Raw genomic sequence first — 24,323 nt, 5'->3', positions numbered from 1 at the left:
CCTACCCCACTCCCCACAGTATGAAATTAATCTTTTGGAGCTGATCCAGAGAAGAAGGGCAGTAAGTTAATGCTTAATTTTTTTTTTTTTAAAGTTTGTTTTATGTTGGGGAGACACTGATTGTTGATAGCCAGTGCTGTGCATACTTGAAATTTTCTGATTTTTTTTTTTCCCCTTTCCTTTTTTTTTTTGGCGGTACTGAGAGTGAGCATTTGTGAAGGCTACATTGGATAAATGTGACTAATTAACTGGGACTTTGTTTTTGTTCCTTTTAGAGAATTAAATATTCATTTAAGAAGAATGAGATCGAATATTCTATTGTGCATCGGGTACAAGGTATCTTTGGTCGTGCTTCAGCGAAGTGGAAAGTAAGTGATTAGTGCATACTGGAAGAGACATGCCGGTGTATGTCACATGTGCCAGTGCATAGTTTATGTGTGGCACAAGCTGGTGCACAGGAGTTGGATGTTTGGTTGTTTAAATGCCACGTCCTTTCTGTTCCTCTCCAGTTCTCGGTACTTCCATGATGATGCCATTGCTTGAAACAGGCTTTGAGCCACACAGCCATTAAAGAAGGTTCATCTCATCACTGTGGTGCTACTCTGTGATGATGATACTAAGCACTGTGTTTAATACATTATTAGGGATTAGAAGAATCAAAAGAACTGGGCATGGTGATGCAAACTTGTAAATTCTGGCACTCAGGAGGCAGAGGCAGGCACATCTCTTGAGTTCGAGACCAGCCTGATCTACAGAGTGAGTTCTAGGATATCCAGAACCACACAGGGATAGCCTGTCTGAGAAAACCGAAAAGCGGATGGAGAGGGGCTTACCTAGCATGTATAGAGCCCTGGGTTCAGTCCCCAGCATCTCAAATGTGTGGTGGCACAAGCCTATAATACCAGAGTTAAGGGAGAGGCAGGAGGATCAGAAGTTCAAGGTTACCCTCTGCTTAAGACAGTTGATATCAATGCTTTTTTGTTGACAGCTGACTTATTTACCCTCACTTACATATTACTAGCCTCTTTGCCCCAGGTATTGTGCTTGTGAAAAAGGAGGTCTGTCTAGTGTGCGGTACATGGGACACTGTCAGGGGAAAGGCAGTAAAGGAAATCACCAGGGAGACGGTTGGTGATGGCTTGGATGTGGGCAGCCCCCCAGTGAGCTGATGCTTAGTTTTGCTGGGGACTGATGAATGTCTGAGATGTGCTTTAGATTTCTGAGAATGGAAGGTTTTGTGTTTCTTTACTGGTTTCAGAAGCTGTTAGAATTTCACTGCACATATTAGCTAGATACAGATTTTGTCTTGGAACATGGTCAGTGGGAGTTAGAGTTAGATTGGTTCTCATTGTTGAGAGAACTCAGGCTTCAGCGAGGAAGACACTCAGGTGAAGAGTGTGGCATACTGGCTCTTTTGGAGCGTGCCTGTCTTCATTGAAGTGAGTTAATGCATATCTTATCCTGCGCTTTCCTTGCAGGACGATGTCCAACTTTGGCTGTCCTATATAGTTTTTTGTAAGAAATGGGTAAGTAAAGCCATATGTAGCTTCTCCTTCTCTTTCCTCTTAAGTTTCATTCTGTGTTACTGAACACCATGTTTTTCAAGAAGCTGGGTCCTAGTGTCACATTTGTATATCGACCATGTAAGTCATGTGAAAAGAAAATCATTTTATGTATACCTATCTTATCTGTCTGTCTGTCTGTCTGTCTGTCTGTCTTACGGTTTAGTAGCTGTGATTGTGTTTTCCTCTTCTTTTACAGGGCACCAAAGCTCACCTTAGCAAGATATTCTCTACCATGCTTGCCATTCATTCAAACAAGCCAGGTATACCAAAATCTACATTTTATTCAAAATCAGGCCACTTTAGAGTCTGTTGTGCTTGACGAACCTCGGAAAGTATTTGGAGTCCTTGAGCTAAGACAGTTTGCTGTGTCTTAGTTTATCTATCCCACCTTGCTGTGCCTGTCCCATCACTGTGCCACGTGTTGTGTTTTTCTTTTAGCTGAGAGAGAGTCATTGCTGGTTCTGTTGGGTGCGTTTTATGTGGAGGCAGTCGGTGCTGAGTGAGTCTAATATTAGAAGGAGGAGAAAATAACGTAGATTTATAAGGTGGTGCCTTACTTAGGGTTTTACTGCTGTGAACAGACACCATGACCAAGGCAACTCTTATAAGGACAACATTTAATTGAAGCTGGCTTACAGGTTCCAAGGTTCAGTCCATTATTATCAAGGCAGAAGCATAGCAGCATCCAGGTTGGCATGGTACAGGCAGAGTTGAGAGTTCTACATCTTCATCTGAAGGCTGCTAGGCAAAGACTGACTTTGAACTCAGGGATCTGCATGCTTGTCTCTTAAGCATTGGGATTAAAGGTGTGATCCACCAAGCCTGGACTTAAAGCTTTTTTCACCTAGAACTTGCTGTGTCTAGGCTGGCTTTGACTCAGGACTGGAACTCAAGCAGGCCAGTAAGCAACATCCCTCCATGGCCTCTGCATCAGCTCCTGCTTCCTGACCTGCTTGAGTTCCAGTCCTGACTTCCTTTGGTGATGAACAGCAATGTGGAAGTGTAAGCTGAATAAACCCTTTCCTCCCCAACTTGCTTCTTGGTCATGACGTTTGTGCAGGAATAGAAATCCTGACAGGTAGGCTGGTTAATACATTGTGTGCACAAAGTATAAGAGAAAATTCTGTGAGTGGTGAGTAAGGTCACGCTGCTCTCCAGTGACTGTTCTCAGACAGGAATCCAATGATCTTAGCAGTTCGAAGGCCTGTCTATCGTCCCTAGAGCAGGTGTGATTCCTAAGTTGAGGTTTCTGGAGGGACTATGTCAGTCGCTAAGGAAACTACTTTGGTAACCCAGGAGACTGGGAAGGTTCATACCCAGTTTCAGGACTCACATGCTCAAGAAAGCAATGGCTTGCCACTATTTGTGACCCTCCCAGAAAGTTCAGATGTGATTACCAAGCAGGGGTCATTTTGTGTATGTGTAAGCATGTGGCATATGTGTGGGTATGCATGTGCTGTTGCACAGAGTTCAGAGGGAAATTTGTAGAAGGCAGCTCTTTTCTACTGTGGGTTCTAGAAATGAAATTCAAGTCATTAGATAGGTAGCAAGCCCCTTTCCCTGCTGAGCTAGCTTGCCAGCCCCTTTTATGACTTTAGATGGAGTTGTCAAACTTACATTAGAAACTCCCTCAACCCCTCTCTTTTTCCTATTGTAAGATTAACAAGTAACTCAGAGTATAAAAATTGGAGCATTGATTGTTTACTGAAATTAAGTGTATTTTTTTTCTCCTATAGCTTTGTGGATTATGGCAGCCAAGTGGGAAATGGAAGATCGCTTGTCTTCAGAAAGTGCCCGGCAGTTATTTCTTCGGGCTCTACGCTTCCATCCCGAGTGTCCAAAGCTCTATCAGGAAGTGAGTAGGATGAGAGAGAGATGTCTCTGCGACCCTCAGAGTGAGACAGCAGTGTCTCTGATAAGATGAAGTTATCCCTCCTCCTCTCTGCACTGAGAGAGAGATGTCTCTGCGACCCTCAGAATGAGACAGCAGTGTCTCTGATAAGATGAAGTTATCCCTCCTCTGTGCACTCTGTTTTCTCATGGGGGAACTGTGCTTCGTGAAAATTTGGTTGTTACTTTTAAAAACAGAGGTGCTGGAAAGATGGCTCAGCAGTGACAGCACCAGCTGCTTTTGCAGAGAATCCAGATTCAGTTCCCACCACCAACATGTTGACTCACAATCTTCTGTAACTCCAGGGGATCCGGCACTCTCTTGTTGACTCTAAGAGCACCAGGTGCTGCACAGACATACCTGTAGGCAAAACATCCATACACATAAAACATAATTAAACAAAAAACAAAACAAATAGAGTAACATTAAAATGCTAATTAAATTATTTTTTCTTCCTTTTTTTTGACTTGGTATATAGCCTTTGCTGTCCTGGTACTCTCTCTACAGACCAGGTTGGCCTCAAAGTCAGAAAGATAACCTGCTCTAGCCTTCCGGGGGTTAGGATTAAAGGCATGTGCCACCATGCTCTGTTATTTTATGTATATGAGTGTTTTACCTGCTTGTAAGAATGGGTACCTGTGGAGACAGCATCAGATACCCTGGGATTGGAGTTACAGACAGTTGTGAGCACTATATGGGTTCTGAGAATCGAAGCTGGGTCTTCAGTAACAACTACTCTAAACTGCTGAGCCATCTCTCCAGCCAAATAGGACTTTTTCGTTTTTTCTTTTTGAGACAGAGTTTCTTTGTATAGTCCTGGCTGTCCTAAAACTCTCTGTAGACCATGCTGGGCTTCAAACTCAGACCCCAACTGTCTTTGCTTCATGCTGGCATTAAAGCTGTGCACCGCCACTGCCTGGCAAATATTAATAATTTTCAAAAATGAAATTATTACTGTTTTGTGCGTGTGCGTTTGCACACCCATGCCCATGAGTGTGCATATGGATCAAAAGGCTGATGTTTTGAGGCCATGTCAGTGTGCATTGGTACTTTCCTGGATCTTGGTATGACTAGTGATCCATCTTCTAACTATTATTTTGTGAGACTAAATGTCTTAGTTATCTTTTTTTTTTTTTTGAGATAGGGTCTCTGTCATGGAACTCAATATATAGCTGGCCCTGAATTCAGAGATCCTCCTGCCTTTGCCTCCCAATGCTGGGATCAAAGGCCACCATACTTTGCAGCAGGGCAGGCAGGCATGGTGCTGTGCTGGGTCAGTAGCTGAGAGCTTATATCTGATCCATAAACATGAGGCAGAGAGGGAGCTAATTTCGAGTGGTGTGTGTCTTTGAAACCTGAAAGCCCATCCTAAGGACATATGTACTGTCAACAAGGCCACACCTCCTAATCCTTTCTAAATAGTTCCACCAACTGGGGAGCAAGCATTCGAATGCATGAGCCTGTGGGAGCCATTCTCATTCAAACCACCGTCCTAAGGAAATGAAAGTTTTGTTTAGTAAACACATTCTTGTATGTCTCCTATGTTGCTAAATGGGATAGAAATCTGGATTAACCATTCAGTACAAAGGCGTTTTACTGTACTTGGGTGAGTTTAAATGAAACCATTTGCAGAAACTTTGACTCATGCACATGGATTGCAGATCAAACAATCTCAGAGTCGTCTTCTTCATCTGACCTCCTTGGTGTCAGCTAGCTTCATTCCAAAGTAAAACACGCTCCCCTCATTTTCCTGGATCAGATAGTATTTTTTTTTTTTTTTTTTAAATAAGCTATCTTGAATAGTTTTAATTTAAAAAGCATCTCTAAGGACTTTTAGGTCATTATTTCCTTTTTTTTTTTTTTTTTAGTACTTTAGGATGGAGCTGATGCATGCAGAGAAACTGAGAAAGGAAAAGCAGGAATTTGAGAAGGCCGCCATGGAGGATATGGTAAGCTAGTGTCTGCAGCTCTTAGAGTTGTTAGTCTCTCGAGCCACCTCAGAAATAAAAGACGAATCTTTGAATTACACTTTTCCTTCCAATTTAATGTTACATTTTTTTCACTTTCAAATGAGTTTGTAAGTTATTTTAATTTTTAGTGTGTGCTTATGTCATGGTGTTTGTCAAGGACAACGTAAGGGACTTGTTCTCTCTTTTCCCCACCGAGCCAGTGTATGGGCTCTTGCTCCTCCTGCCTCAGCCTTCTGAGCGGTGAGATTAAAGTTGTGCTCTATCATCCCTGCCTCTTTTCCTTTTTATATAATTTTTAATGCAACTGAATAAAGAAAAAGCTTTGACATTTTCTTTAATGTCAGAGATACTGTTAGGAGGCATACCTGTAATTCTGGTATTTGTGAGTCTGAGCCAAAAGGATTGTGATTTCTGGACCAGCCTGGGCAATACTCTGTCTTTTTTTTTTTTTGTTTTTTTTTTTTTTTTAAGATCTATTTATTTATTATATACACAGTGTTCTGTATGTCAGAAGAGGGCATTAGATCTCATTACAGATGGTTGTGAGCCACCATGTAGTTGCTGGGATTTGAACTCAGGACCTCTGGAAGAGCGGTCAGTGCTCTTAACCACTGAGCCATCTCTCCAGCCAAGACCCTGTCTTCAAAAAGGTTAACCAGAAAAACTAAAACAGAGAAGAACTTGCTGTACCATTATTGTGTTTTTAGCTCACAACCTTGTACGTAGGTGGGGTGTGCATGTGCAGAGTATGTTTATGTGTACATGTGAGGCAGTATGAGAGTACATGTGTGTACATGTAAGTGATAGTCAGAGGTTGATATGTGTCCCTTCAACTGCTTTTCTACCTTATGTTTTATCTTTTAATTACATTTGAGGATGATGTTTTGAGGGGGGTACATGTCAGGTATGTGGAGGTCACAGGACAGCTTGCAGAAGTTGGTTCTCCGTTTGTCACATGGGCCCTGGAGGTCCATCGTGGGTGGTCAGTCAGCATCAGGCGCTTTTCCTCACCGAGCCACAGTGAGCATGTCAGGATGGGTAACTTAGAGGAGCTGGCTCTCTCTCCATCATTAGCCTCAGGGATCCTGATCAGGTCGTCAGGTCTGGTAGCAGGCACCTTTACCAATGCATTCTCTCACTGGCCCTTATTATCATTAAAATAAAGAAATTAATGTTTTTCATTTGTTTCGAGACAGGGATCTCTTATGTTGGCCATACTGGCCTTGAACTCAGAGACCCACCTGCCTCTGCCTCCTAAACACTGGGATTAAACTGTGCCTAGATACTTTTATTCATCTGTTTGTGTCTGTGTTGGGTGGGGCAGGGTGTTTTACAGGCACTGTAATCTACCACGTGAGTTCCAGGGATCAGACTGTCATAAGCAGTGGTCCTTTCCATCCTAGTTTTTGAGACAGGGGCCTCTCACTGAACGTGGAACTTACCAGTTTGTCAGACTAGCTGTCAGTAGGCCCCATTGATCCCTGTCTTTTCTCCCCTAGTACTGGGGTTACAGGTGCCTGCCACCACACCTGGCATTTTGCATAAGTACTGGAGTTATACACTTGTGTCCTTCTACTTGTGTAACAAGCACTTCATCAACTGAGCCATTTCCCCAGCCCACAGAACGTTTTTTTTTTTTTTTTTTATTCAAAATACCAAAGAGAAGGACAATTGGTGTGTGTGCAACTGGATCTGCTCTGCTCTAAATAGAGAGTCAGGACCCTTAGAGAAGCAGCTGGTGACGTTGATGGTCAAGCTGCACACCTTACGAGTAAAGGAGCTGTGATTCGTCAGAGGTCCTGTGGTGCTGGGAGTCCAGGCCTGTTAATCTCCATCCTGGGGGTTTGGTTTTTATTTTTGGAACTTCCTGATAGTGCCTTTTCAGTCACAGCTGATGTAACACTTTGTAGGAGAATTTCGATCATCCTGAAGAAATCCTTAAAGGCGAGTTGGCTCGGATCATTTACAAAAATTCTACAAGCAAGATAAAAGGTAGGTGTCCTCTAGATACTTACTTTTGGTAGGTGTTCTGTTTGTGATGACGAGGACTGTTAGCCTGTAGGCAGACTATACTGTGTCTTCAGAAAAAGCTTCCTTCTGAGCTGTCATCAGGCAATTCAATAAGGTTTTATTGGGGGAGTTGAGAAGCTGTAGATGATATGGTCTTTGCCTTATATGCCCACAAGTTTACAAAACATAAGAATAGTTAGAAATATTTCAAAATATTAATGTCTTTGTACATGTGGCAGGGGTATAGAAATATCTCCTATCTTTGAAGTAAGAAGGTTACCTCTTTTTTTTTTTTTTTTTTAAATATTTATTCATTTATTTCCTGTATATGAGTACACTGTAGCTGTCTTCAGACACACCAGAAGAGGGCATCAGCTCTCGTTACAGATGGTTGTGAGCCACCATGTGGTTTCTGGGAATTGAACTCAGGACCTCTGGAAGAGCACTCAGTGCTCTTAACCGCTGAGCCATCTCTCCAGCCCCAGGTTACCTCTTCTTACTATGAGCATAGCTTAGTGGTACATAATGTATGAGGTCATGGGTTTGATCCAGCACCAGGAAAACAAAAACAAAGCTTGATAAAGTGCCACCTAACACCTGCTGAGACAGGAGGTTCATGAATTGGAGGCTTGTAATGAAATGAGATAGGGCTTGTATCTTAGCGATAAAGTGCTTGCCTCCCATGCACAAGGCTGTAGGTTTGATCCCAAACATTAGGGTTTCGGGGGATGAGTAGAAGCCAGCCGTGGTTAAAGAGTGAGGCCCTGTCTCAATGTAAAAGACAACAACCCCCAAAAGACTAACTCTAATACATAAAGAAAATGGCGTGCTTAGGATGAAGTGTCTTTGCGGTTTAACCAGCAGCAGATCGCTCTCTCCCTCTATTTTTAAATTTTAGGTGCAGAATTCCATGTGTCACTTCTTGCTATTGCTCAACTGTTTGATTTTGCCAAAGACCTGCAGAGGGAAATTTATAGTGAGTAAGTAAAACAATGGTGAGGCCAACGTGTGTTCTATGCTTGTAACATCTATAATGGGATCTGATGCTCTCTTTGGCATGCAGGTGTGCATGCAGATAGAGCACTTGTATACATAAATAAATAAATCTTAAATAAAAACCAAAACAAAATAAAAATAAGAGTAGGAATAGCCTTTACAAGCCTTAGGAAAAATTATGCTATATTATGAATAGAAATTATATATTCCCGCAGTGGTTCTTTGGCATAGTTGGCTTCATTTCAGAAATAGAATGCATTTTACAAACATATCCCAAAAGCTTATGTCAATACATGTTCTTTTCTGCAAAATCAGAGTTGTATTCATAACTCTTCATAGCTAAGTACTGTTGGCACTTTAATCTGCAGTGTCTGATTCTGGCATTTAAGAAATATTTGTGCATATTAGTTAATTTTTGTGCTGATGAAATTATGAAACACTGTTACTGTCTTAGTCAGGGTTTCTATTCCTGCACAAACATCATGATTAAGAAGCAAGTTGGGGAGGAAAGGGTTTATTCAGCTTACACACTGCTGTTCATCACCAGAGGAAGTCAGGACTGGAACTCAAGCAGGTCAGGAAGCAGAAGCTGATGCAGAGGCCATGGAGGGATGTTACTTACTGGCTTGCTTCCCTTGGCTTGCGCAGCCTGCTTTCTTACAGAACCCAGGTCTACCAGCCCAGGGATGGCTCCACCCACAATGGCTGGGCCCTCCCACCCTTGATCACTAATTGAGAAAATGCCTTACAGCTGGATCTCATGGAGGCATTTCCTCAGCTGAGGCTCTTTTCTCTGTGATGACACCAGCTTGTGTCAAGTTGACACAAAACCAGCCAGTACAGTGACCAAAAATGATTTAGAGAAAAAAGAGTTTATTTTGGCTTATGGTTCCAGAAGCTTAGAGTCCATAATAGTGGGAAAGGCATAGCATGTGTGCAAACAGAAAGTTGGCTGATGGCGTCTTCACCTGCTCACAGGAAGCAGAGTGAATGAGCAGGAAATGAAGTATGGTTCTAAACCCACAAATCCTGCCCCCATCGATGTTCTTTCTTCAAATTCCACAGCCTCACCAAATAATGCCAACAAACCAGAGACTGAGTGCTCAAGTTCATGGACCTTTGCGGGTGCTTCTCATTGAATCTACTGTGTAATGTTTACATTAGGCACTTTTGTTCTTAGGTTCCACTTCTTGATGTCATAGGTGTTAAGCTAGAACATACATCGGTTTGTTCTCTGGATGGCTTCAGGGTTTTGGTAGAGAGTTCAGTTATGCTTTCTCTCTGCCTCTGTTAGAATTCAAGAGACCAGGCTCTGCAGGGCTCACAGAGGCATCTGTGGCCGCAGGCAACTACTGATGGGATTTGGAAAGAGCTATAATAATTTTAAAATTACCATTTTTGGGGGTTTTGTTTGTTTATTTCTAAAGAGGGACTGCAGCTCACTAGGCTGGCCTAGAATTTGTGGGAATCATTCTGCCTCAGGCTTCTGAATGCTGGGAGGACAGGCTGGTGCCACCATGCTAAAAGTTAACATTTGTATACGATGCGGAAATCCAACTGATATGTAACAACTTGGTTCCATTGATTAGTCTGTTCATTAAGTTGTTCAGGAACGCCTGTTAGGAAATTACTCTTGTGTTATTGCAGCTGTCAGGGCATCCTGTGTCCTTTTGCAGACCATAATAATTCTTTTATTCTCAGTCAGTTTCTATCATGGGGCAGGTGCCAGTGAACTATTAATTTTTAGCCTTCAGGCTCTGCACTCTGATGACCCACTCACTTGGGATTATGTGGCAAGACGAGAATTAGAGATGGAGTCCCGGCCAGGTGAAGAGCAGCCTGTGTCAAAAGAAGCCAAAACAGTGGATTTGGGCCGGAGGGAGGAAAGGTGCTGTGCGGTGTATGAAGAGGCAGTGAGGACCCTGCCTACAGGTGAGTGTGTCTCGTGGTGTAAGAGTAATGGTACAGGACTGTGAAAGGTCAGTCTGATTCTCAGTCTGTGTATAGAGCTTGGTGGTAGGGCACTTACCCAGCAAGCATGTGCCCTGAGCTCAGTTCCTAGTAGAGAAGAAAAAAAGGAGATCTCTGTATGGGACAGTTTATAGTGTGCCTGGCTTGCTTTTTCTTTCCTTAAATTAAAAAAGTTACATGTACTTTATCTATCTGTCTATCTATCTATCTATCTATCTATCTATCTATCTATCTATCTATCATGTATGTCTGTGAGTGCATGCCATAGCATACATGTTGTGGTCAGAGAACAGAGAGTTCACTGCAGTGGGTTCTCTCCTTTTTCTTCCCCTCACTCTCTCTTGTTTTTAAAGATTTATTTATTTAACATATATGACTGCCTTCAGACACACCAGAAGAAGATATTGGATCCCATTACAGATGATTGTGAGCTGCCATGTAGTTGCTGGGAATTGAACTCAGGCCCTCTGGAAGAATAGTCAGTGCTCTTAACTGCTGAGCCATCTCTCCAGCTCTTTTTAGATTATTTATTTATTTATTTAAGATTTATTTATTTTATGTATATGAGTGCTCTATCTGCATGTATACCTGCATGCCAGAAGAGGGCATTCGGTCATATTATAAAGCTATGAGCTGGGCTGTGTAGTTGCTGGGCATCAAACTCAGGACCTCTTGGAGAGTAGACTGTGCCTTAACTGCTGAGCCATCTCTTTAGCCCCTGGTTCTCGCCTGATATGTGGGCCCTACCTAGGAATTGGGCTGCGGTCATCAGGCTTGGCATCAAGAGCCTTTATTTGTTGAGCTGTCTTGCTAGCCTTTTTATACTTCCTTTTCCTTTTTGAGACAGGACCTCATGCATCCCAGGCTAACCTCAATCCACTAGATAGGCCACAGTGACCTTGAACTTCTGAATTAGTATGTGTGGAGTCTTCTGCATTTTAGACAAGCACTCTACCAACTGAGCTATATACTTAGTTCTATATGCTTCTTTCTAGTTGTTCTTTCTGTGATGGTGAAAGCTAGACTTTTTCATAATGAGATTTCATGTAACCTAGGCTGGCCTTGAACTCTTGACCCACCTGCCTCTGCCTCCTGTGTTTTGTGATTATAGCTATGTGCTAGAGCTTTTGTGAAGTTCTTCAGTAATAGAGTATTTATGTTCCTTTGTTTTACAGAAATAATGCTTAAGTATAATTTAAGGGGTGGGGATGTAGCTTAGTTGGTAAAGTGCTGTGTGGAACATATGAAGCCCTGGGCTTGATCTCCAGCACTGGAATAAACTGCAAGTAGAGGATCCAGAGTTCAAGGTTATCCTTAGCTAGAGACTGAGCTCCATGGTACCTGTCTCAGAAAACCAAACCAAACAAAACAAAGTAAGCCAATTTCCAAACCCTAAGACATTATAATTCAGAAGATAGTTTATTATTCTATATCTTTTTTCTTTTTTTAAATTGGAGACAGGGTTTCACTATGTAGCCTTGGCTAGCCCAGAACTTTCAGAGTAGACTTGGGTGGCTTTGAATTCTGCCTGTCTGCCTCCTCAGTGCTGGGGTTAAAGGGCGAGTTACGACATAGGTATTCATCCTGTACCTGTCATTAGAGATTGGTAATATTGGATAATAAAGGCAGCGGCGACAGAAAGCCTAGACAAGGATTTGAGTTCCTATGATTGCTCATTTGCTTTCTCCCAATATCTGATATGTTTAATTGATACAGTGGGAATAATGGTTATTAAAGCCAGGCTAATTTAAACTTTATTTTTAAAAACAATTCACTTTTATTTTTTTATTTTATGTGAATGTATGTCACATGTGCTGGTACCCACAGAAGCTGAAAGAGGTTGTAGGGTCTCTTAGAGCTGGAGTTAAATGGGTTGTGAGCTGCCCAGTTTAACTGCTAGAATCCTAAGGGTCGTCCGGAAGAACAGCGAGTGCTCTTAACCATCCGGGCGTCTCCAGCTCCTCATTTAAACTTTGTCCAGAGGAGTTTCCTCTTGAAAGGAAGGTGTGTGGACTAAGAGGACTGGGGACCTAATTGGTGTCATCTGACTTTTTCAGCGGCCATGTGGAAGTGTTACATCACCTTTTGCTTGGAGAGGTTTTCTAAGAAGACCAGCAGTGTGCCCCTCCGAGGGCAGGTAAGGATTCACGTGGCATAGCTACGGTGAGGGGTTAGGAAGTGTCTTCTCTAGAGAAGGACACTGGGCAGCTTCCAGCGTTTCAGGATACTCACTTGCTTTGTGCTGTGGGTGGCCTGCCATGAAGATCCAGTCTGGTTTGCCCTTAATCTGGTATAAGAGGGCTTTCTGCTGATGGGACTGTGCCAGGTACAGGTGCTTAGCTCATCTCTTCCTGAGCTACGCCCTGTTCAGAACTCAGTGCCATCTCTGGATTCTCAGAATTGTGCAAAATCACTTTTGCCCAGCTCAGTGTCCAGAGGCCCCTGCCAGAATCGACTTAATAACCTGACATGTTTCTGATTCCAGAGGCTGGAAAGAGCCGTGTTTGCATTCAGGAAGGCCCATGATCGGAAGCTCCTTTCTGAAGTCCAGTACAAGCAGTGGGTAAGGCACACATTTACTGCTTGTTAGATTTGCTTTATTCTGATTAAGGTACATGTGAGCAGAGTGTGCTGGCTGAAGCAGTCACTTTCTCCCCACAGCCCTCCTCCTTCAAGTCTCTTCTCTTCCACACCCCTTCTCTTTTTCTTAAGGATTTTATTTTTGTTTTATGTCATGAGTGTGTGTGTGTGTGTGTGTGTGTGTGTGTGTGTGTATGTGTGTGTGTGTGTGTGTATACCATGTATGTGCAGGCTAGAAGAGTTGAATTTCCTGGAACTGGTTGGAGTTACAGATGGTTGTTAGCTGCTGTGTGGGTGCTGAGAATTTAACCTGAGTCCTCTGGAAGATTAGTTCGTTTTCTTAACTGTAGGACCACCTCTCCAGCCCTCCCCTCCCCCTTCTCTTCCCTTCCCTCCCCATTTCCTTTTCCTCCCTTCCACTTCTCTTCCTTCCTGGGTTCTCTTCCTCTCACTTCCTCCCTTTTCTTTCCCAACTTTGCCTGTTTTCATCTCTCTCCCTCCCTTTGCTTTCCCTGACTCATTTTTATGGTATTGGCACTGTGATCCCAGTGCTGGGCAGTTCATCTATTCAGTTCAGGGTCTGGAACCCCAGCACCCAGGTAAAAGCCTAGGTGCTGAAGGTGAGGGCTAATTCCTAGAGTGCTAGTTATATAGAAACTAGCTACAGACTGCTGTTCATTGTCCCCCCCCCCCCCAATTTTGTAAAATTCTGTTGTAAACCGATTTGAACAGATAAGATTTTCTTAATTAATTTTTTGGGCCATATATGTTAAATTAAAAAACCTCAATATTTTGGTGATTGTTTGTTTTAAAGACTTTTATATTTTATATTTTATATGGGTGTTTGGCCGCATATGCATCTTTACATCACATGTGTACCTGGTGCCTTAGGAGGCCAGAAGAGGAGTTGGATCTCCCGAGACTTAAGTACAGCTGTAGCCTGCCATGTGGGTACTGGGAATTGAACCCCAGTCCTTTGGTAGAGCAGTTAGTGCTCTTAATTCCTGAGTCTTAACCTCTCTAACCCCATGATTCTTGTTTTATAGTATCAAATTGCATTTTGGAAAAGTTACACCAGTGAGCTCCAGGGAGTGAATACATGTTTCCTTACAAGTCTACAAATAGCTTTCCCTTTACTATGCTCTAGGGGTGTGGGTCCTTGCTTAAATTACTTAGGCTCTCATCCGTTTTCTGATTAAAGGAGATTACCATCACTCCGTAAGAGTCCTGGCCTGTGTATGAGGAGAGTACATTGGAAGGTGATTCTTTCTTCAGTGTGGGATCCAGAGAGAGCACTCAGACTGGCAGGGTTGCCCGGCAGGCTCCTTTGCCTGCTGAGCCATCTGTCTCTTCAGCCCTCTTTATGACTCGATAGTCCTTTGGGTAGGATCAGGGAAAGGAGGAGGAATCCCAGCTGCCCTTTCTGCCTGTTTAGCAGCTGTGGTACAAGGTGGAGTGGGAGGCTGTTGAGCTTGTCATAGAGTCTTTATGTGCATCTATTTGTGTCTGTAATTTTGCTTTCAAGATTCTTTACAGTGTGCTTTGTCTTTCTTAGATTGACTTGTTGCTGCGCCAGGACCTCCTCAAAGAAGCTCTGCAGGTAGCAGAAACTGGGACGGAATTGTTCAAGGACTCTGTAACAATGTGGCAGACGAAGCTCCTGGTGCTCATTGACTCAAACAGCCCAGATGTGGGGAGGCACTTTGAAGATGCCTTTGCACACCTCAAATCCCAGGTCTGTGAACTGCTTCTTTTATGTCATTCTTTTTTAAGATTTATTTTTGTTTATTTTATGTGTATGAGTAAGATTGAACCCAGAGCTTTGTGCAGGGTAAGCAAGCCAAACTATATCTTTAGTCCTCTTTTTGGAAACTTTTGGAAAACATTTATGATTTTTGTGGAAGCCCATTTGTAATACACCTGTCTGTTGAGCAAAACCTAGAGTGATAATTGTTAAGTGGTAATAGCTCAAGGATTGAATAGGAAAGTTACTTCTATTTCTAATTCTTTATGTGCAACATTACTAAATCACCTAAGATCTCTTATTCTGCTTAACTATCTTACAAATAGAAAACACTAATGGAATATCCTCACTTGTGAGCCTGCAATCATAAAAATCCAAATGTTCTATGCTTATTTGTCAGTGATCTTTTGTATTAGTGAGTGGGAACATGGACTGCAGAGGGTCGGGGGGAACAGACTCTGTTACTGCTCCCTGCCTGCTGTCTGCCTCTCCACGCTGAGATCAGGCAGGCCGGCTCCCAGACCGCAGACACAAGGCCTGGGTAGACTGGGGCTGATGGCTGTGAGCTTTGGTTTGCTTCACTGAAAGATGATTGCTAAAGATACCTACAGTTGGACTTCCCGTTAAATTGGACTAATTATCAAAGCGTTGCTCCGGATGACTTGGCTGGAGGCTGTGAGACCGGTGAGTCTCCAGAGCTGCTTAGTCCCATCTGACGGCTTTCTTTGTGAGCAGGTTTGCCTGCCCTTGTGGATTTCTTGGGCAGAGTGGTGTGAAAGGGCTAAAACCCCGGAGGACACGGAAGCCATCTTTAAGGTACAGGCTCCCATTTCTGTCCTTTGTTCAGGGATTGGGTATTTCATATCCTAAGTCGTGACCTGGTGGCTCTGGTGGGTCTTCATATGTTTTGATATCCCTAAGTTCCTTTTTTTTTTTTTTTAATGTAGAAAGCTATTTTAGCTGTCACGGGTCCCAGTTCAGTCACTCTGAAGGAAAAATACCTGGACTGGGCTTATCGGAGTGGAGGCTACAAAAAGGCCAGAGCTGTGTTTCAAAGGTACTCACATGTGCTGTCCTAGCTGTCCTGCCCATACCTCCTGACTGTGCATCACATGCAGTGTCTGCACTGGGGATCCGAGAAACTTTCTAAACTTATTTCCTTTTTCTGATTTTGCACAGTTAAAGCCGTTCATACATTTGGGGTAAATAAATGACAATTAGATCAATGACAATGTCATTGATAGTTGTAATTATGTCTTTAGTACGAGCAGGTCTGTTGTCACAACATTTCTTTATAAACCAGTAGACATTGAACCTAGGGCCTTGTACCTGCACAAGGGCTGGACCCCACTGAGCTGCATCTCCAGCCTAGTACATCCCTTTTTAAAATTTATTTATTTATGTATATGAGTACACTGTAGCTGTCTTCAAACACACTAGATCCCATTACAGATAGTTGTGAGCCACCATGTGGTTGCTGGGAATTGAACTCAGGACCTCTGGAAGAACACTGAACCATCTCTCCAGCCCCTAGTACATCCTTTTAAGCCTTCTTTCTTACATAGTTGATACCACACTATACTCCTAGTTTTGAATTCAGTTGGAAAGCATTGGACAGCCATTTTTCCTTGTAGATGGGCTGCTTTGCGGGTACCTTTTTCTTTCACCCTTCTCCACTCCTCCTCTTCTTCACTCTCAGTCCCCCATCACTAGGTAGGAGAGAAAAAGGGACAGAGGGCAAAGGGGACGGCACTATTTTTAGATGGCTTCTTGTTGATTGGGGCGTCAAGTTCCTTGGGTTGAGTTTGATCTTCACCAGATAGTTTCTGCCAGGGTGTGACATTTGGTATTGGGGACACTTCAGAGGAGATATAAATGCTGGAGCCCTGGCAGAGACTGCTAGTTGACTCTAATTTGTTGCTGTTTGTCAAGTCAGTAAAAACTCAGATATCTGAGAAACTATCTGCACCTGTCAAAACCATGCTCCTGTTAGAGCACGAGGCAAATCATAGTCAGCTGCTATGAACAAATCTGAGGCAGCCAAGCCTCATATTTCACACCAGGGATTAAAACAAAAATAGATTCTTATAATATTTCTGTGTTTTTAAGAAAACCAAAATTCTTACTACCTTCCTCCTCAGTAAAACTTAATAGCAGCACTTGTTTAAAATAGATGACTAAGTTAGGAGGTCATTTGAGCCTAGAGCTTAGAAACCAAACAAGGCAACATAGAGAAAAATGTAAGAACAAACAAGAACTTGTATGGGAGATTGTTTTAGGGTGGCAAAGGGTCAGTCACTCCAAGCTGAGGCGGGAACTGCCTTCATCACATCCAGTTTGGCTGTATTAAACCACCTGTCGTTGGGAGCAAAGCCTGGCTATTTATCCATGTTTATGAGTTGTAAAAAGCTTCCTGTCACCGCGGGAACTAACATTTTCACTCCTTTTTAGTTTGCAGGAAAGACGTCCATTTTCAGTTGAGTTTTTCAGGAAAATGATGCAGTTTGAAAAGGAGCAGGTCAGTATTCTGAGCACTTCCTGCCTGGAAACACATCTCTATGGTTACAGTCAGAGCAGTGCGGTGTTATTTAAAACTTGTTAGAGCTGAGGGCAAACTCCCAGCCCCTTGGATCAGCCATTTCATAGAGCTGGTAAGAGTAGTAATCACACCAAGTGAAGGAACAGGAATCTCCCGGCTGTGCAGCTTCTGCTGAACTCTATGTGCTCTTCTTCTCCTGTCTTAGGCTGGGGAGTGAGCACTTAATTCCTGTTGCAGGTGGTCTTGACTGTCACTTATGAGTAGAGTGAAAGGTGGGAAAGTCTCAGTTAAAAACTAATAGCTCAGGGTGGCCGTATAATCCCAGCACTCGGGATCTCTTGAGTTTGAGGCCAGCCTGTTCTTGTACTGAGTTCTAGGCTAGCCAGGGCTACATATCAAGAGCCTGGCTCAAAAACCAAAACGACCCAAAATCAAACACCCCCTCCCTCTTTATAAGAGGGAGAGATACACAGAGAAACCCTATCTTAAAAAAATTTTTTTTTTAGATGATGTTAATCTACTTTGAAAATACACTCAAAAGAATACATTTAATAGTAGGGATGAAGCTAGAGGTGCTTTCCCAGCATGTGAAGAGCTAATTCTCAGCCTCGCAGGAACTGGGCGTGGTGAGGTTATTTCAGCACTCAGGAGGTGGAGGCAGGAGGATCAGAAGTTCAAGGACAGCCAGAGCTAAAAGTGGTGCCCACTATTCTGTTAGGTCATAGCTTGTCACTGCTCTAGAGGTGAGAGGACTGGGGACAACAGCTCTGAGGAGTTCAAACTGTCCGAAGTCAAAAGGACAAGCCACCTGGGGCAAAAATAAACTTTCCTGTAGAGGCAGGTAAAGGGAATCGGGTGACGACAGCAGTAACAAGTGATCTGAAGTAAACTCACTTCCTACGGCTACACTGTAAGAACATGGCTGTGGTTTTGGAGAAATCGAGGTCACGACCCCTGTCTTGTTTTCTTGGAGTGGTCTCTCAAGCACATGATCGCATTCCTGGACGCTGTACTGACAGCCTCCCACACTGTTACCTGTAATGATGACCTTGAATGGCACAAGCATTTATGTGTCTTGGTTATACAAGAGTTTTAGAGCCAGGTGTGGCAGCTCAGGCCTTTAATCCCAGAACTCGGGAGGATTGCTATGAACTCTGTGCCAACCTGGGCTACATAATGAAATCTTGTCTCAAAAAAAAAAATGTTTTAAAGAGCCCATAACTGTGTCAGAGCACAAATACTCAACAGGAAGAAATCCTTAGCATAGGCTCTACAACCATCTCTTTATTTCTTCTAAACCCCACTCAGCCCCTCAGGCTTTCAGGTGTTATTCCTGCTACACCTCCCAAGCTCCACCCTGAAAATGTAGTTGCACACTTTTCTCCACACCAACAGAAGTGCTTGTCTGCTTGACATTTGTTTTATTCTAGTAGACATGGTTTTTCTTACTTCTTTATAAAAAATTTTTTTTGGTCTTGTTTATTTTATGAGTGCCACAGGGCACCTGTAAAGGTAGGGGAACAACTCTGGGGACTTTCTGCTGTGTTGCAGATTGAGCTCAGGCTGTCAGGCTTTGGTGTCAGGTGTCCTTAGCTGCTAGGCCAGTCCCTGCCTGGTTTTTCCTTCCTTCTTTTGGATAAGTTCAGAAACTAGGCTGGTTTGGTCCTTCTTCAAACACCTAATGGGTAATAGTTGCTTAAAATACTAAGTGAATTTCTGATTAGATGAATGAAGCCAGATCTTCCGTTCTTACAGGAATCCTGCAAGATGGCGAACCTGAGGGAATATTACGAGAGGGCGCTGAGAGAGTTTGGGTCCACAGATTCTGGTAAGTAGCTTCAGTTCCGAACTTGAGCATTGCTCATGCAGCCTCTGTCCTGTTATGTGTCTAGAATACTGTCTGGTTTGTCCCTGGCTCCTCATAGAACAGTCTTCAGTGCTTTTCCTGCCTTCCTCCTTGTGTTTTTTTGAGATAGGTTCTCACTCTGTAGCCCAGGCTAGTCTGAAATTCACTACACAGCCTAGACGCATACCCCTGGCAATACTCCTGCCTCCACCTCTGCAGCAATAGGGTTTTCTTATCACTTAAGTTTGCAAGCCCTTGTATCTACTACTTCCTAAGAACTCTGGATCAGAGAAAGATTTGCTTGGTTTGGGTCTCTTAAAAAGAAGAATTTGTGTGGCTCAGTAAGATGCCTCCATGGCCAAAGGCACTTGTTTTCAAGCCTAAAGACATGAATTTGATCTCACGAACCTGCATGGTAGAAAAAAAGAACTGACTTAACACAAGTTGTCCTCTGACCTCCACATGCCATGCCATTGCGTATGTACACACACAGTATAAAATCAGTAAAAACTATGCATGCTGGGACATAGTGACTTCAGGACTATAATCTTACTGCTGCAGAGATGGAAGCAGGAATGTTGCCAGGAGTTTTGAGGCCAGTCGAGGTTGTGCAGTGAGTTCTAGGCTAGCCTGGACTATAGGAAAGGAGGACTAGTCAGTTATAACTGGGCTAGCTTGCTGAGGCACAGTGTGGGGTTGACTGGATAACAGCACTGTAGTATGTCTTTTTAAAAGTAGGTAGGAAGCTGACGGAGGCAGAGGCAGATAGAATTTGACGCCAGCCTGGTCTACGGAGTGAGTTTCAGGGCAGCCAGGGTAATTACACAGAGAAGCCCTGTCTTGAGAGGATAGAAAGGAGTTTGGAAGTTTCAGCTCTGAAGACATGATAAATGTTTGAGGCAATAGATAGGCTGAGCTTTACTTAAATACACTACACATGTCAGTACCTCATTTTATTTGTATGTTTAAATTCTTCTTACACTCATTTTATTTGTGGAAGTTTCTTAGACCTTTTTAACTGGCTTAGTATTAAATAACTGAATTTGCCTAAGTAAAGCCTTCCCTGTTTTCTTACTGTTTACAGTAGTTTTTTTTTTTTTTTTTTTTTTTGGTTCCTTTTAAAGATCTTTGGATGGATTACATCAAGGAGGAATTGAACCATCCCTTCGGGAGACCTGAGAACTGCGGACAGATCTATTGGCGAGCCATGAAAATGCTGCAGGGACGGTCAGCAGAGCTGTTTGTAGCTAAACATGCCATGCACCAGGCTGGCCACTAGTGACGAGCACCACCAGTTTGCCGGACTCAGTCGCAGTCTCCGGGAGGTTTGCGACGAGTCGGCTGTGAGTCGTGAGCTGCAGAACGGGTTGGCTTTTGTTACACGCTCTTACTTGGCGTCACTCTTTGAGAAAAGAGAGTTGCTGGTGCCCATCAAATCTAAAACATAGAAATCATACGGTTCAGTCTCTTTTCTTGTTCCAGGCTAAGCATACACAGTTCTAATCTAGACTAGGTGTGAGGGAGCCGGTTCAAACCCGGGAGAGAGTGTGTTTTTGTGTGTTCTATTTATCCACATGGCTGGTTACCTCCCCTTGGCTCCGAGTTCCAAGTCTGGCTGGCAGATCGCCCACCTCTCGATTCTTCCCAGAGTTCCTCTCTGCCCAGATGTCCCGCCTTTCTTCTCCTGCCCTTATATAAGCCATCAGCTGTTTATTAAACCAATCAGAAGGTGATGGAGACAAATGTTTACAAAATATGATGGAGGCGATGCTTTATAAAAATAACAGTACCAAAGTCCAGACAGGACTCAGTTCTCTGGTGGAACAAAAATCAACATTTGAATGATTACAAAGACGACCTTTACACAGGGCCCAGGATTATTCCTTCATTAGGGCAGTGCAGAGCAGAAAGCCATCTGTGATCTCAGAGAAACTGAACGAAGTAACTTTATTTCCTGTATCTGAATTGGATCTGTACTTTTAAATCAACCATTCAAGAAATAGGAGCCTTCCTTAACCTGCAGGAAAGAAGGGAGACTTGGAAGATGAGCGACAGAGAAGGAGGTGTGGGTACTGGGAGGAGTTTGTCCTTGGGGAAGGTCAAGGTGGCACAGAAAACCATTTAGCTCAAGGATGGACAGGCCAAGAGCAGGAGGAGGCTGAGCAGGAGGGAACTGACATTAAGTCCTTTCCTTGTTTTGATACCGAGTCCAGTTTTGTTTGCTTGTTTTTGATAAACCTAAATACGCCTTTGAGGCAAGAGCTTTAGCACTGAGACAGAGCCCAGCCCTCTTTTTATATTATTGAGCAGGTCTCACTGAGTTTTGGCTGGTCTTGAGAGTTCTCAAGTCTAGGTAGGCCTTGAACTTTCATTTCTCTTATCTCAGCCTCAAGCCTGAACAAGAAGACCTGATTTTAACTTCACATTTTGATATCATTGGGAAGGTATTCAGAACAAGTTAATAGTAAGCCTTAACTAATGTTAAGTTCATTTAATAACATGGGAAACATCTAATGAATTCATAGCATTCCATTATCTTACGTCATTAATCTCCTGTGGCTAGAGTTTGCTGTTTATAATTTTTTTTTTTAAATCATAAAAGGTATTGGTGAAGATTCTTGCCAATTTTTGGTCACATTCACTGGGACTTATTTGACAGTGAAATTGCTGAATTTAAATAAAAGAAGGAAGCTTGCCAATTTGCTCTTTCTAGCATCATATGCAAGAGGCAACACCCTTGTCCACACTGGGGATTACACACTTCATTTCATCATTTTATAATTCAGCATTCAGTAGAAGAAAGTAATACATTATTGCTTAAAATACTCTCTTATTAATTTATGTTCTAAAAATACATTGAGAGTGCCGGGAGAGGTGGCTCAGTGGTTAAGAGCACTGACTGCTCATCCAGAGGTCTTGAGTTCAACTTCCAGCAAACACATGTGGCTCACAACCATCTGTAATGGGATCTCATGCCCTCTTCAGGTGTGTCTGAAGACAGTGTACTCATATATATATATATATATATATATATATATATATATATATATATAAAATAAATAAATAAATCTTTAAAAAATGCATTGATAATGTTAATCTTTTGTTTGTCTTTCATTTCTTACAAATCAGTTTATGCTTTTGTCTGTCTGCGGTTTTTGATACTGGAGCATTTCTCTTTTCACTCTCTGTCCCTTTTTTCCAGTACTGATATCAGACCTAGGGCCTCACACATGCTATGTAAACATGCTTCAGCTTTGGTTTTGTTTTCTGAGACTTATTTATTTACATATATTTATTATTATTATCATATATGAGTGCTCTATCTGCATGTACACCTGCATTCCGGAAGAAGGCAGATCACATAAGTGGGTGCTGGGAATTGAACTCAGGACCTCTGGAAGAGCAGTCAGTGCTCTTAACCACTGAGCCATCTCTCCAGCCCCACCCTCAGTTTTAAAGGCTTTTTCATTTTCTTTTGCCTAGGACAACTGTATCTCTTCCTCAAGCAATTGACTAACTTCTGTAGCACTGGATAGCCAATTTATCCTCTTCTTGATTGATTATGCAACCCTTAGTGTATATTGAACCCTTATGCACAGATCAACTACTCCAGAAGAATGACCTGCATTCTGGGAAAATCAGTAAAAACAGAGAAAGAGGAGAGAGAGAGTATCTGGGTACTGTTTTGCTGTTTTTTAGTCATGGCAGCATAAGGTGCGTGCACGCGTGAAAAACACGGCGGTGGACCCCAAACTGTCACGTAGTGAGATGGGGTAGAATTATGTGGTTTTTCCTGGGTCTCACTTCCTCCCCTCTAAAATGAGAGTTGTACAGTGTATGTAGTGTATTTTGGGCCTTTACTGTGGTTTGGTTGTTATTTGCTTTTTAGGGGGTTGGGGGGTTGGAGAAAGGTTTTCTTTGTAATCTTGACTGTCCTGGAACTCCCATCCACACTGGCTCATAGAGAGACACCTCCAGAACACTGGTACTTAAAGGCACACCCCACCACCCATCTGCTTTTAAAAGTTTAGTTTTATAGTTGAGTGTGGTGGTACTGGCCTTTAATCCTAGCACTTGGGAAGGAGAGGCAGGTGGACCTCTGTGAGTTCAAGGCCAGCCTGTCTGCAGAGTGAGTTCCAGAACAGCCAAAGCTACACAGGGAAACCCTGTCAGAAAAAAAACAAAAGAGAAAAACTTTTGATTTTATTTGTATGAGTGGTTTACCTCCATTTATATCTGTGTACCACATATGCACACCTGGTGTTGGAGTTATCTGGTTGTAGGATGCTGGGAATTGGACCTAAGAGCAAAAAGGATGGTGGTAAGCCATTTTAGGGCACAAAGGTTGGGTCACCTAGTCTGATTATATAGGTCATGAAAATGTATCTAGCTAGTTCATTTATATCTAAAATTAGACAATCCAGTTTCCTATTCACGCTGGTTACTTTTTTTTTTTGGAGACAGGGTCTCACTAATCCTGGCTGGCCTGGAACTCAATGGGACCAAACTAGCCTCAAACTCATAGAAATCCACCTGCTTCTGTCTCCCACAGTGCTTAAAGATTTGTGCCACTAAGAGGGGCCACACTTGTCATATTGTTACTGTGCTTAAATGGCCACAAGGTTACTGTGTTGCACAGTACAGATACTAGAGCTTGAATTTCCACCATGGCAGAAGATTCTGATAGGGCTTGCAGTGACAGTCAGCCAGACAGTTGTGGATCAGCACAACAGTATGCGTTGGTTGGCCACGTTCCCTGTAGAGAAGTCTACATAGAGGAAAAACTAACATTAAATAGTATGTCTCAAATGTCTATTTACCATAGACCAGCAATGCCAACAGACCATACTGAGTCTGGCCTGGTGAACCAGTGAGTTTTTTGGGTTTACTTACAGGAGCATGGTTGATTGAAAGGCATTACTGAGAAGCCCACAGAAGCTATATTTCACCCCAACTTCCAGGCACCCCCAGAAGTCTTTCCTAGCATTATCAGATTGCTTCTGTAATCTTGGGGTGGGACCTCGTGAATCATTCTGCACTTGCTGAATCTTAGGGAGGGAGCGCATCAGTGAAGACAGACCGTTGGGGAGAACTACAGAGGAGTTATTTCCCCTGAAAGCCCTGCCTCTCCCAGGTGCCACCTTTCTTTCTTTGTGTAGGTGTGACAGGGCTGGTCTTGTAGTGGAGGGCTGTTGAAAGTCAATTCTATTT

At 42.9% G+C, this 24,323-nt stretch overlaps 1 protein-coding gene across 1 annotated transcript in view; it reads left to right on the top strand.

Moving 5' to 3' along the window:
* Positions 1–22,112, top strand: part of UTP6 (UTP6 small subunit processome component) — a 26,795-nt gene extending 4,683 nt beyond the window's left edge. The window contains exons 3-19 of the mRNA XM_080922528.1: positions 20–61; positions 276–368; positions 1,479–1,526; positions 1,762–1,825; positions 3,302–3,420; positions 5,325–5,405; positions 7,337–7,418; positions 8,335–8,416; positions 10,180–10,364; positions 12,461–12,540; positions 12,889–12,966; positions 14,539–14,718; positions 15,463–15,543; positions 15,675–15,784; positions 17,179–17,245; positions 19,022–19,094; positions 20,237–22,112. Of these exons, the coding sequence (XP_080778654.1) occupies positions 20–61; positions 276–368; positions 1,479–1,526; positions 1,762–1,825; positions 3,302–3,420; positions 5,325–5,405; positions 7,337–7,418; positions 8,335–8,416; positions 10,180–10,364; positions 12,461–12,540; positions 12,889–12,966; positions 14,539–14,718; positions 15,463–15,543; positions 15,675–15,784; positions 17,179–17,245; positions 19,022–19,094; positions 20,237–20,391 (1,620 nt within the window). The 3' untranslated portion in view covers positions 20,392–22,112. The remainder of the gene's footprint in view (positions 1–19; positions 62–275; positions 369–1,478; positions 1,527–1,761; positions 1,826–3,301; positions 3,421–5,324; positions 5,406–7,336; positions 7,419–8,334; positions 8,417–10,179; positions 10,365–12,460; positions 12,541–12,888; positions 12,967–14,538; positions 14,719–15,462; positions 15,544–15,674; positions 15,785–17,178; positions 17,246–19,021; positions 19,095–20,236) is intronic.
* Positions 22,113–24,323: the final 2,211 nt, after the last annotated feature.

This window comes from Micromys minutus, assembly GCF_963924665.1.
Source record: "Micromys minutus genome assembly, chromosome: 10".
NCBI lineage: Eukaryota > Metazoa > Chordata > Mammalia > Rodentia > Muridae > Micromys > Micromys minutus.
This window is presented reverse-complemented; position numbering and strand designations above follow the sequence as displayed.